The 12,794-nt window shown below is 41.4% G+C and overlaps 1 protein-coding gene across 3 annotated transcripts in view; it reads left to right on the forward strand.

Annotated features, from left to right (window-relative positions):
- prkcz (protein kinase C, zeta) overlaps window positions 1-10,478 on the forward strand; it is a 52,245-nt gene extending 41,767 nt beyond the window's left edge. For 2 of the 3 annotated variants that reach the window (XM_019891414.1, XM_019891416.1), the window contains 2 exons: window positions 4,167-4,282; window positions 9,303-10,478. In XM_019891414.1, coding sequence (XP_019746973.1) covers window positions 4,167-4,282; window positions 9,303-9,390 — 204 coding nt within the window. In that variant the 3' untranslated portion in view covers window positions 9,391-10,478. The remainder of the gene's footprint in view (window positions 1-4,166; window positions 4,283-9,302) is intronic. The other variant, XM_019891415.1, reaches the window with a different exon arrangement.
- Window positions 10,479-12,794: the final 2,316 nt, after the last annotated feature.

The raw sequence follows: 12,794 nt of genomic DNA on the forward strand, positions 1-12,794 counted from the left end.
ACTTCGTTTAATGAGATACACTTCATTTTCTCTTCCGCGGCCATTACCGCTCCTCTTTGTTTGGATGCCATGCTCTAATAAAGGATGTAAAAATGTTCGCAATTCCAGTAAAACTCACTGCAACAAAGAGTCGCTTGCATGTCGCCGTTTTGGATCCAATGACAGAAAATAGCGGTGGGGATACATCTATTTCGTCGTATCGAGCGCGACTTACTTGAGTTAGTGCTACTCCGGGCTTCCGTATCGTCTCCCCCTCCCCCCTTGTGCTCTGCGACTTCAAGTATTTGCGCCACCTGGCGTTTAAATGCCTGTATTACAAGTCCAAATGAAATGAATGCAATAATTTACATCGAACCTTAATTGTGTACTGTACCAACCTTCGGCGGGCCGGATTAAAAAGACCAACGGGCCGGATCCGGCCCGCGGGCCGTAGTTTGCCCATGTCTGGTAGGTTTAGGGGTTAAACGACGACAATTAAGACGATATCAGTCATATGGACTTTCCACACTCGTGCTGCGAGAGACACCCACCCACACACACACACACACACACACACACACACACACACACACACACACACACACACACACACACCTCTTGAAGGCTTTCATGTCAGAGTAATCCAGCTCATTTGTTCACATAGCAAATAATATATAAATATCTGTTAAGTGCTTAAAGTGCAACGTTACCTCATCACAAAGTAAGGTCACAGAGACTTGTACATTTTCTGATGGCGAGCAACAAGTACCAAACATGCAATAGATAAGAACTAAATTACTTAACAATCTTATCATTTCCGAATCATCAGAAGAAATGCGTGCCCCCTACGCCACTGAATAACCGTCTACTTTGCACCATTATATTCTCACCCGACTTGTTCTTTTACAACATTCACCTTGATACCTTGCTATACGAGCAAATTGCTGAAAAGTGCAATTTAGATGAGGTCTGCCCCAATCAGATCTCAGCGAAAAGGTGGTGGTAGTGGCACGGGCGACGATCCGACCCACACAGGGCTGCTTACTCTGCTACTTTGTTGGTCACACGACAAGCAACTGTCCAACGAAACATGTCGCAGCCAATTAAAAATAATCATAATAATAATCGGAATCTCTGGGCCATGTGCCTTGGAATGGACCAACCGAATTTTCCAATGGCCACCACACCTCTCGTTGTTGGAAGTTCACATTTTGTGATGTGCAAAAAGTACACTGGGTTGCGTATTTTTTTTTTCTGTATTCAAAATAACACTTGTTGCAATGCTTTTGGTGTGTGTATCTGCGAATTTATTTATGTTTTTTCGCAATACAGTATTGTTTAACCAAAAAATCATCTTGTCCATGCATTTAAATACTTTTTCGGCTCAGGTTTTTACAGAGAAAATAGCCTGAGAATGAATCCAATAAATAATACGCATAACTCGGTTTCAGTTGCATTCAGACATACCAATCAACAGAAAACAAGCTCATGCCCTAAAGAGGAGACAGGGAGCGAGAGAGAACCTCTAACAGTGCCTGCTTAAGTCATGCCCAATTGAAGCATGATGCCTAATTGAAGCATATTTTGCCATGCACATCGAGAGGTTTTGCGATCTCAAGAGGAGAATCTTGAGAAATGAAAGTGTGGGTACTCACTGAAACATTGCAATGTTCAACATCAGAAGCACTTGGGAAAGGTTGGCCAATATGAATGGGATGGGGATTCCAGAAAGCAGGTTATGTGAAAACTCAGAGTATGTTAATCTTGAGAGGAGGGAAAAGTTGAATTATGCAGTCTAGAGAGAGGGTAAGAGTTTTTTTTTCTTCATATAGACAAGTGATTTCAAACCACACCATAGTGAGAGTTATCAGCGGTGCCGTGGGAAATCCAGTCCATCCACTTTCATCTAATTTCTCCCAAAGTTATATTTTTGTTTATCTGCCCATGACATCATAAAAAATGAGGACAGAACAGTTACAGTAAATATTCTTTCATGGCAGAATAGACAATAAAAGTGTGGAGTCCCCTGTTACTACTCGCACAATAGAATAACTGATGGCTTCCTGCGAGTATATCAGCTTTGTGTTCATTTATAAACAGACTCAGATTTTGAATTTGGTCAGTATTTATTTAGAGATAAAATCATTATGGTTTTGGTGACATTTTTTTTTGGTGGTGTTCCATGAGATTTTATAAGATAGATGTCTTGGCTCAATAAAAGTTGGGAAACACTGACAGGCTGTTAAATTTTGGTCTACAAATCCATGATGTGTGTAAATAACAATGTCTTAAATTGAGATCTGTTGAATATTACATGAATGTTGATCAAATCAGTTGTTTCATGTTAATTTGTATCAATAAAAAGCAATGTGAGATCCAGTCATGACCGAGTAAAATATATATATATATATTTTTTGTCACTCTGCACTCGCTTTAATTCCAAGGGGAAATGATGTAACATGTTTCTCTCCGGTTGCGAAGGGGAATCTATCAGGACTCAACTGAAGATATCTTTTTGTTGTGGTAGTGTACGCGCTGAAGGTATATATGACCTTTAAGAGGTTCAACAGTACTCATTATAGTAACACAGTGACATTTTAATACAAGTCTGGCTGCGCCATGACAAAATGTCCCTTTGAATGAGTATATAACGCACATCTCCATCATCACTTTGTGATGACTGATTTACGACAGAGTAACTCTGTCGAGCCTAAATTCAAACTAATTCAGATCAGGTGCTTTTGAACCGAATACTGAGTTTTCAATTTCTGAGGGCGTCAATGACAGAGCTCAGGTTTAGACTGTTGAAACTCCTCTCTGGGAATACCATCGGGCCCAGAAGAGAAAGTCTCTGTTGTTTGTTTGAAGCTCTTCCCACCAAACACTTTGAACCTGTATTGCTAACGAAGCATCGAAAGGGCCTACAAAGGAGGAAGATCGGGAGCTTTGAAGGACCTAAACACGAATATACACAGAAATCAACAACAAAGTTTAAGCGAGATGAGATTGTTCCTTAACAAGGAGGAAACATATGGAGCTGCCGTGCGAGAGCTTGAAACTGTCCTTATTCTGGAACTGTTCTTTGACCTTGGGCCCTTTGGAAGGTTTTGTGGTTGTTACAGAGGCAACAGTAAAATGTTTCCTGACCACCACCAGCTCGTTGAGCACGTTCCCTGACTTCTGATCTTGCTGATCAGTGAATATGCTGCACCGGCGGAGGCACAGGACCAGTGAGGCACCATTCGAGTATTAGAAGGTCTAAGCAACCCTGAAAGGCCAAGTAGACCATCTGTGCAGCTTTGCCCATGAGATATTCTTTGCATTTTGTTTGAAATAATGAATTACTGGGACAGATTTTTCTTAGTTAATTTTGAATGAAGAAATATATTAAGACACTGTTGGTCAGGAACAGTTGTCTAGTTTTTTTAGTAAGCATCAAATATTGGGAAATCAGATGACAAACTAGGGCTCCATTGACTTGGACAAATATGTGGAACAAAGCTCCAATTTCTTTCTAACATCCCGCTATTATCCGTGCCAGTCTGATTCATTGTTTCTTCGAGAACGTCCTAAGTACACACTTAAGAGGGGGAATAATATGAAACCATGGAAACAAACTTGACAAAACTCCCCTGGATGAATCACTGCTGTAAAATAATTTTACAACCTCAACCTGTATTTTGCTTTTCTCTGCTGGATTCGTTGCTGTGCAGGAAAATAGCCGTGAGGTGCCCGTTTGTCACATTAAACGATAAAACATAGGAGGTGAGCCATCGTAAAGGATAGGTTCGAGAACATTCTGCCTTCTGGAATGCTTATGCACTGGTGTTCAGAAACGTAAGTACACTTGAATGTGTGCAAGCGCAAAAGGCAGGAGATAAAAATGCACACCCTGTTCCTGTATATTATCATTCAAAAACATACCACTACTCTGTGAAGCCCCCCCCCGGCCCCCCCAAAAGAAAAGAAAAACTTCAGACATTATTCCCATGAGTGTGTGAAGCCTTGCAATGTCTGGTTTTTCATTGGCAACAAAAATAAATAGCAACGGCATTTAAAAACAGTGGTACCCGATTACTCCGTTGAACAAACAGTAACAAAACTTCTGTGTCCATATTTATTTGAAACGTTGGAGCCTGGTGAATTGTCTGATTCAGTAAAATGTGTTGTTGTTTGTTTCCATCAAGCTGGAGAAGAAGGAGATGACGCCGCCCTTCAAACCTCAAATCTCGGATGACTACGGCCTTGAAAATTTTGACACACAATTTACGAATGAGCCCGTACAACTCACACCGGATGATGAGTAAGTAGCATTTCTTAAAATGTCATGACCACCATCGTTAACTCATGTTGGTTTTTTTTTTTTTTTTACTTAGTATATCAGAATAAGACTGAAAATGTAAAAGTGTGGCGAGGTGAGAGAGCGAGTGAGTGAGAAAGAGATGTCACATTCAACTAACTTTGGTTTTGTTTTCCCTCATCGGGTTTATGCTCAAAAACACCAATACGCATTGTTTTTGCCTCGATTACACGCGTGAACACAATTACAGGTCATCTTACATTAAAGAAACAAAACAACGGTCACTGAAATTGAATTTGGCACAAGTACCGTAGGAATACACACGAAATTTCAATGAACATTGAACTCATTCAAATCGGGCATGACTTGACCTGCGTCTCAGAGCGATTTTTAAAAATTTTTATTTATTTATTTATTTATTTTTGACAGGCGGCAGCACAATTCTTGTGCAGAATGCCTTGATAGTCTCCCGAGTTCCAAATTAAAACTCCGAGAAACATTGTGGCTTGTCAAAATGCATTTGGGAAATTTCCCGTCTGATTTGTTGAAGTGAAACACATGAAAACATTGTGGGGTTTTCTTTCTTTAATGGAATTCTTGTTCATGTGTGTCATGTGTATGTTGTTCAGAATTATTTTTCTGGTTTGTTTCGGATGGATGTTTGACATTTTAGTTTTGTTTCATAGCTGTTCTTTTTCCCTTAGCAAGTTGAGTGGACAATTCTTCAGGTGTTCTCAGGATTTGGATGTACTGCACTCTAGAAATAGCAATATATGTTTCACTTCCACCAGTTTTCCGTTTGTGTCCCATCATAGACGGGAATTTACCAGCAGTGAAAAAAAGGATGGCTGAACCATACAGAAGCTTATAACTCTTTGTTTCGTGAATGGTATAAAATTGAGCCCTAAAACTCTCATTCAAAATCGTACCATGGCAAACTAAGTAAAAAGCTGTTTAGCTAACATCTTCTAGAAAATTAGCATTTGCACAGGTAAATGAATAGCTTAACTTGCGTTGAACTGATGGATTTTGTCTGACTGATACTGAAGCGAGCACATCACACAAGGTCATGCAGCTCTGAGACGCCTCGGTAAAGCAATCGATCCTGCTGCGGCGTGAAGATTCTGGTTCTGGTGGTCCCGTTGTATACAACACCTCTCAAAGAGTGCCATGATTATGCCTGTACAACAATCGCCAGTGTTGCAAAATAGTGGCCGGATTAAATGTCAAGTGGCCTGCTCAAGTGCGATTGGCTGGCAACCAGTTCAGGGTGTCCCCCGCCTACTGCCCGAAGATAGCCACGAGAGGCTCCAGCATGCCACGCGACCCTTGTGAGGAGAAGCGGGTCAGAAAATAAAATAGATGGATGGATGGATGGCCTGCTCAGGAATTTTATTTCCTTCTATCCCGCTTCCGAACTTCACATTTACAGTAAGCTGCAAAGATCAGAGCGCATGTAGCCACTGGATCTGTTAGTGTGAACTGGAGCCTTATTAAATACCCATCATGCTTTGAACCCACGACAGATGTTTTTTGCTCTCTTACCTTTTGAACATGCACAGGCCGGCTGTCGGCGCGGCGCGGTCTTCAAACCAGCCTCGGGCTGGATGAGCCTTTCAGCTCATTAAGCGTTTGCGGCGAGGCTGTTCGGAAGGGCCTCCAAATTTGCGCGTGACAGAATTAGACGACAGTGTTCCATGGCGGACTTTCGGGGAGGAAAGGGTGGATGTTGAGGGGGTTCCACAGAAAGGGAGATGAACAGCAGGGGGGTGGAGAGCACTCTGCCGGTTCAAATAGTGGCGATATCAACCTTGCATCAAACACCAAGGCACATCAAAAGAAGGCGCTTGGCTCTTTGCTGCCTCTCGCACTTTATCTCCCCATCCCTGTGTCTTCTCTCTGTTACCAGGGAGAGAGGCTGATGTCGCCCACTCCCGCTATGAGAGGGTGATGCAAAAAGCTCACCAGTCTCCTCTCTCTCCCAATCCTGATGGGCTTGGCACAAGAAGAAAGAAAAGTGAAGCACTGTCAGGAGAGAGAAGGGTAAACTCTCCATGTTAGAGATTTACATTGCTACATTAAAAGCCCGGATTGCTGGGGGGCTCCTGCCAGGATGCTGTGGTGAGGGGGAAGGGGGCGGGGAGGCATTTAGACTTTCTATGCCAGCACCTCGTCTTTGAAAATGGAAGCCATAGTCACAGCCCAGAGAAGCATATTTCTTCTCCTGCCTTGGTGCTTGTAAAAGTCCCAACGGTGGGTGACCAAACAAGTCGACTGAGTCTGCTTCTCATCCAGGTTCATGTAGTAATGTGCATTATACTTTTTTTTTTCTTTTTTTAAGTTATGCCCGTTCTGAATCAGTTGGTCATTGGACTGTTAATGGAAATCTAATTGTGATTTCGATGTTGGCTTCTCACTATCTTGATGTAGGAACACATACAGACAGGTCATAGAACAATTTTAAAAGGCATACATTCTTCCTCATCAGTGAAAAAACAGCTTTTTTTAACAGAAGAGGCTAACATGCACACGGCAGGATCAGCCGGTCTTTATTTTCATTTATTACCTTTTGTTGCTATTATGTTATTATATTCTTATTTAACGTTGTTACTAATTAATGTTCACATTGCTCTTCCAAGTTATATTTAAGGTTGAGTTATTAAGGATGCGAGCAATTTTTGTCATACCGCCACACATTTACACATTTGGTACAAAATATGATACTCAGGTTAGCCCAGTAAGTCCGAAGACTGGTGAAAATAAAAATCGAACAACAAAGTGAGATCGGATAAAAATGATCAAGAGATCAGAAAGATGCTTATTCTTGGTTTGAATGAATGCAAAGTTGTGGCTGCAGCACCAATGGCAAACTTCACCACCATGAGTGAGCTTGATGACTCACTCATGTTGTTGTTCAATCTGGCAGCGCACTATTGGCTGTGTGACCACTAGGCGGCTCCGGATGAAACCTCAGCATGCGCGCCCTAAGAGGATGCTCGCTATTTGGCTCCCCGCTCGGACTTTCAGCTGCCTTTGTGTGAGGAAGTCCCGGATCCAATTACAGGTTCCATCACTGTGCTATGATGGTGTGAAGCCAAGGTCAATGCGGTGACGTTTGGCAAAGCGAGGCCAGTTTTTCCATGGGATCAGATGATTGTCTCGCCTGTGAACCAGTCGGGTACCAGGTGGAGAAGGACGTGGTCAGGTTTTAGAGGAACAGCCGACATCATTTTGGCCTTTTATTTAAATGACATTTAGGAGCTGGAAGCTGTCTCGGCACAGCTAACAAAGTCTATTTGAAAGACAATGCACGTACATACTGCCATCTTATTTGAAACGTTTCAAAAGCGCAAAGACAGAAAAACATGTGACCTGTTTGACTAACATTGGACTCACGCCCAGCTGAAAGCACCTTTGGATTTAACTTCAAAATCTTTTTCTGTCTTCTCAGTCTTGACTGGAGAGAGGCCCTTTGTGGAGATGAGCGTCTTGTATCGCCACTGACACAAAAAAAACACATGCGTACACACACATTGTAAGGTAGAAATGAGGCCAAGACTGTTGTTGCTAGGAGATGTTCTATTTACCCAGCACAGTCTGAATCCACTAGTTATGGGGTTTCACTTCATTAACCCGCCATTGTTTTTGCTGATGGTTGCAGCAGACTCAGGAAGCAAAGAGCACAGATTAGTCTGAACGGAGTCTGAATTATTTCTCTCCTGTTTGCGATCATGTATGAACAAATGACATTTTACGGGGTTGTCCGAGACACACACACACACACATTGGGTTTTCCCCACAATTCTCAGCACGCTGTTTTTCTTGACAACTAAACGCTGCCTCGCTGAACTTGGCCAGAGAAGCCAATGGAAAAATCCCTACAAATCAAATGTTTTCAGTTGGACGTTGCCATCGCAACAGCGGCAGCAGATCCCCCCCCCCCCCCAAAAAAAAACCACACTTTAACAGAACGAGATGACAGACGCATTTGAAATAAAGTGCACTGCAAACAAAATAGGAAGCCATTTTCAGCCTTAGCTTGTGCTCTTATTACAATTCACTTTACAATCAAAACAGAAACGACTGAGGTCAGCTGTCACAGATCACAGCAATGTTGACTTTTAACCATGTAGTGTTTATTTGGTGCTTAAAAAAGGAAATCGTCGGTGAAAAAAGTTTGACGATTGTTACCGTGTGTTTTCAGAATATGTCTGTTGGTGCAGCTCTCTGTAGATGTTGACTTTCACGTGACAGTGAAATGGGTTCCATGCTGTCTCAAGGAACAAAAATGGCGGATTTTCAGCCACGTTGCTGCCAAAGTCATGGCTGGAGAATCTGTGTGAGAGTATTTAAATTAGCACTATTGTTTTGTCTCCGTAACAAAATCCAAATTTCTTAATGGAGGTATATTATGGATCCAGACTTAAGGGCGAAATTAAACCACCAAGTAAATCTTGGTTAGCTGCCCGTTTCTAAAAATGTATATTGTAAGTGAGCCATTCAGAATTTTGTGAATTGTGCCAGTTCGGCAAATTTACATTTAAAACAAAAAAAAAAAGTTTCCCAGCCCATGAGGCTCCGAGAGCTGCTATTGTCAAACGATGAACAGAATCCAGCCACTGGAATACATTGAAAGTGTATCATGTCAAAGCCAAAAAGGTAAGCAGAGCTGCAGTGTTGAAAGGAGTCTTATTTTTCAGTTTCTGTTTCCATAGTCATGAAGCAATATTCTGTGAGCCGTGAAAGATCACTCAGCAATGCTTGCAATCAATTCTTTAAAACTTTTAAACATTTCTTTTAATGGCTGCCATTGGAAGTGTTCACTGACCAAGTGTATCACGCTGACTTGGTGATGAAGTACTGCCACGAGGACTGAAAATACAATCGAGTCTTCATTGAGTGTAGGGGTGGCCCGTACTACAAGGTTGTACAATGACAAATATAATGCCGAATTTCCATCACTAATGTGATGTCCCAATGCAGAAGTTGTTTTTAACGCCCCTTCTTCCTTCTCCATCTTCAGGAGCGTCATCAAGAGAATAGACCAGTCGGAGTTTGAGGGGTTCGAATACATCAACCCACTGCTGCTTTCCACTGAAGAGTCTGTATGAAGGAGGCAAGGTATTTTCATCTTGGCTCCTCCTCCAGTGTGACCAAGCCGCTGTCTCTGCCAAAAGCCTCTAACAGGGCATCCTGAGGACTCAAGGGACAAACTGGAAATGTTCTTTCCTGCACTACTGGGATACCAAATTCCGAATGTTGTTGGTATCTGCAAGGAAAAAAAAAAACCTCACTCCTACTCAAAGAACATTCCCTCTGGATATGTCATCTGACCTTTCTTTGTTCTTTTATGTGCTTTTGGTTCCTGAAGCCCCAGAATGTCCATTGTGGTGTCCAATTCTTCGAGAGCTGGCTCGTTCCTCGCCTGACACCCTTTTATTCCGTCACACATTTCTGGATGAACCACAGCTTCTGTGAAGGACTTGAACATTTTACATAGACTTTCTTGGTAATTTGTCGGTGTGTTTTTTTTTTAATCTCAATTAGAGGGAGTGGGCGGGGCAAGGGACTGGTTTAAAATAAGAATGTATAATGATGAATGAAAGTTTAAGTTATTATGTACGATCATGTAGGTATTCAATCCAAATTTGACAATGCCTTTTTTGTTGATGCCAGTGGCCCCGTTTCATCCATAGCAACTCAATAATTTTTCTTGAATTTATTTGAAAAAAAAAAAAATGAAGAAGTGCCTCACACATCAAGCAAATTCCTGTGTCTGCTTGCACTTATCTCCCTTTGCCCACTTCAAGTTGTCAGAATACAGTAGTCTATACTGTGCCAGGCTCTTTTTAGAGCCCAGCAAAATGAGGAATTGTTTTATTTTAGAATCAATGAATTCCGAAGCACAGGCGCAGCGTTGCCAAATCCCACTTTGGAAATAACTTCAAAATGTGAGCCACCAGTAGTGATTAGTAAATGGCTTGTCAGAAGTTTTCCTAGTTTGCACATTTCGTCGTAGGGGTAAAGTGAGTGTGAGATTTGACAAGCAAATCTGAGTTGATGTCACAAGCAAAAGGCTGCATCGTTTTAGACCAGTGGTTCTCAACTGTTGTCACCCCCGGACCCGCATTGACCTATTGTTGCAAAGTCACGATCGGCTTTTAGCAAAGTTGAGAAAAATAAAGAAAATGTTTAAAAACACCCACTGAAAACATCATTTTTCAAATTTGTATTTTTTTTTAAATTAATTTGTAAAAAAGGGCATTTCTGAGCACTCCAAGGACCATCAACATGTTAACTGCGGCTATAAAAATGAATAAGGTCAAATGAAAGATCCAAATTTCATTTGGCTCAGCACTTTTTTTCCAGGAGGTGTGACATGAATAATTTGACCTTTACTCAGCGCAACAGTAACAGTTTGATCAGTTGTAACAATTGTACCAAACACAAGCCTCATATGTAATTGCTTGGGCTCCATCTGACAAGCCCTGAAGTGGTTATTTAAATGCCGCCAAAGGTTGTTAGTGTCACATTCGATTACTTTTATGCTGCAGTGATATTCACAAATTAAATGAGTTTGAAATCACCAGCTTTGGTGTCTGTTAGCCAGAGGTTGAGCCGCATTGTGTTTGTTTACAGCGTAAACTAGCAGCTCATCTAATATGTTCCATGTGGGTCCAGGGAAGCTTTTGTACCGTGTCGAAAAATCAGATTACGAATGAGTACATGTCCTGGTGGACCCCCAATAAGAATATTTCAGATGCACGCCTTTCAAAATAAAGGACAAGTAGAAGGTACCGAAGTAACTAACCAAAGCAAACACAGTAGTGAATATTTGGATGAAAAATACTTCTGGACCACAAACATAAACTATTCAAATGAATAATTGTCATTTGGGTACTAAGTGAGTGTGCCGCGGGATGGCGTATTCATACGCCACTGCGCAAACTAGTTCATTGTGCGTCATTAGACATTGTCCTAAACCGAAGACCCGTCATTTTTTTTTTCTTCTTGTCTGCAAGCCAACCACGACTGGTCCACGGCCCACCAGTTAAGAATCACTTCTGTAGACTGCAAAGCATGGTACACACCTACTGACAATCTGTCTTCATTCGAATTTTTTCTCCAGTCTCTTTTATCCAAGTTGGTAAAGACCCACTTGTCAGACGTCTCAAAAAGATTCTCCTGCTAGATAATGTTGTGGCGTGGGGTGTATTCAGTGATATAAATATATATTTTCCCCAAATCAATCTGCTCGGAAACCGATTGGGGCTGACAGTCAAACGTTAAACCTGTTCAAGAATTTCAATCTCAAATTCTCCCATGTGGTGAAGTAGCCAATTAGAAACCCAGTCAGCAAAATTGGTCTGGCCCGGCTCTGGCGCGGCCACAGCACGACACTCGGCCCACATACCGCAATGAATGACGGTCCTGCAGTGGCCCGGGTCTGGCATCCATGATCCGGGCCGCATTCGGCCCGGATCTGAGCCGCATTGTATAACCATATCCGGCCCTACTCCGGCCCGACGCTGGGCCAGAACAGGTTCATGATATCAGCCTTAATTCAACCTCAACTAAGCCACATCTTTCATGAGCCATATTTGACCCACATTTTTTTAAAAAAAGTCTCAAAAACAACTGTTATAAAAATATGTTTATTGTCATAATTTGCGAACCTCACATATAACTCCACATACACTGGAAAAATGCACTTTTCTTTATTTAACAGTGAACACAAAGTCCAAATTGGGATGCAGCTTCCTCTTGAACGGTATTTTTCTATCCATCAAATTGTAGCGCTCTCCATGCACTCTTTTCTTCTTATGCTTTTCTTCCTGTCACCATCCCGATAAGGAGCCAGATGTAGCCAGCTTGTGATTGTGACATCAATTTCCTGGTTTGAGGCCCAAGACGTTAAGGTGTTAGGTCTCACAGCGGCTGTTAGAACTGTAAGAAAACAAGAATGGATAGTGTGTTCGGAAAACAAACATTTGTACATGTCATGAGCAATGAATGGTCAGTAAAAATAACCCTTGAAATATCTTATAATAATAAGAATAATACATTTCATTTATAAGCGTCTTTCAAGACACTCAAGGGCACTTTACAACCAAAACTAAACTAGGTGTGACGCTGTGGGGCAGAATATTTGCCACCAAAAACTCAACGTGAATAACTTTTGAATAGTTTCTACTAAATTTGAATTACATGAATTGAAGTTAAGTGTATGGAAAATGGATGTACTTGTATATTTTACTCTGAATCATATTGAATAACTGAATCTGAATTGTACAATCTGAATTTTAAACGAGACTTTTTTCTTTGAAACTGGATTTGATCCTCACTGAAAATTAAATTCTGTTTTTTTTCATATTCAGTCTTACAAATCCAAACACTCATTTCAACGTCAGATTTTGTTTTTGAATTGAGGTACTAAGTTCAATCTTCAGTCTTCTGTCTTGTCTTCAGTCTTCAGTCTTCAGTCTTCTGTCTTCTGTCTTCTGTCTTCTATCTT

Source organism: Hippocampus comes, unplaced genomic scaffold, assembly GCF_001891065.2.
Source record: "Hippocampus comes isolate QL1 unplaced genomic scaffold, H_comes_QL1_v1.1 scaffold174, whole genome shotgun sequence".
In the NCBI taxonomy this organism is placed as follows: domain Eukaryota; kingdom Metazoa; phylum Chordata; class Actinopteri; order Syngnathiformes; family Syngnathidae; genus Hippocampus; species Hippocampus comes.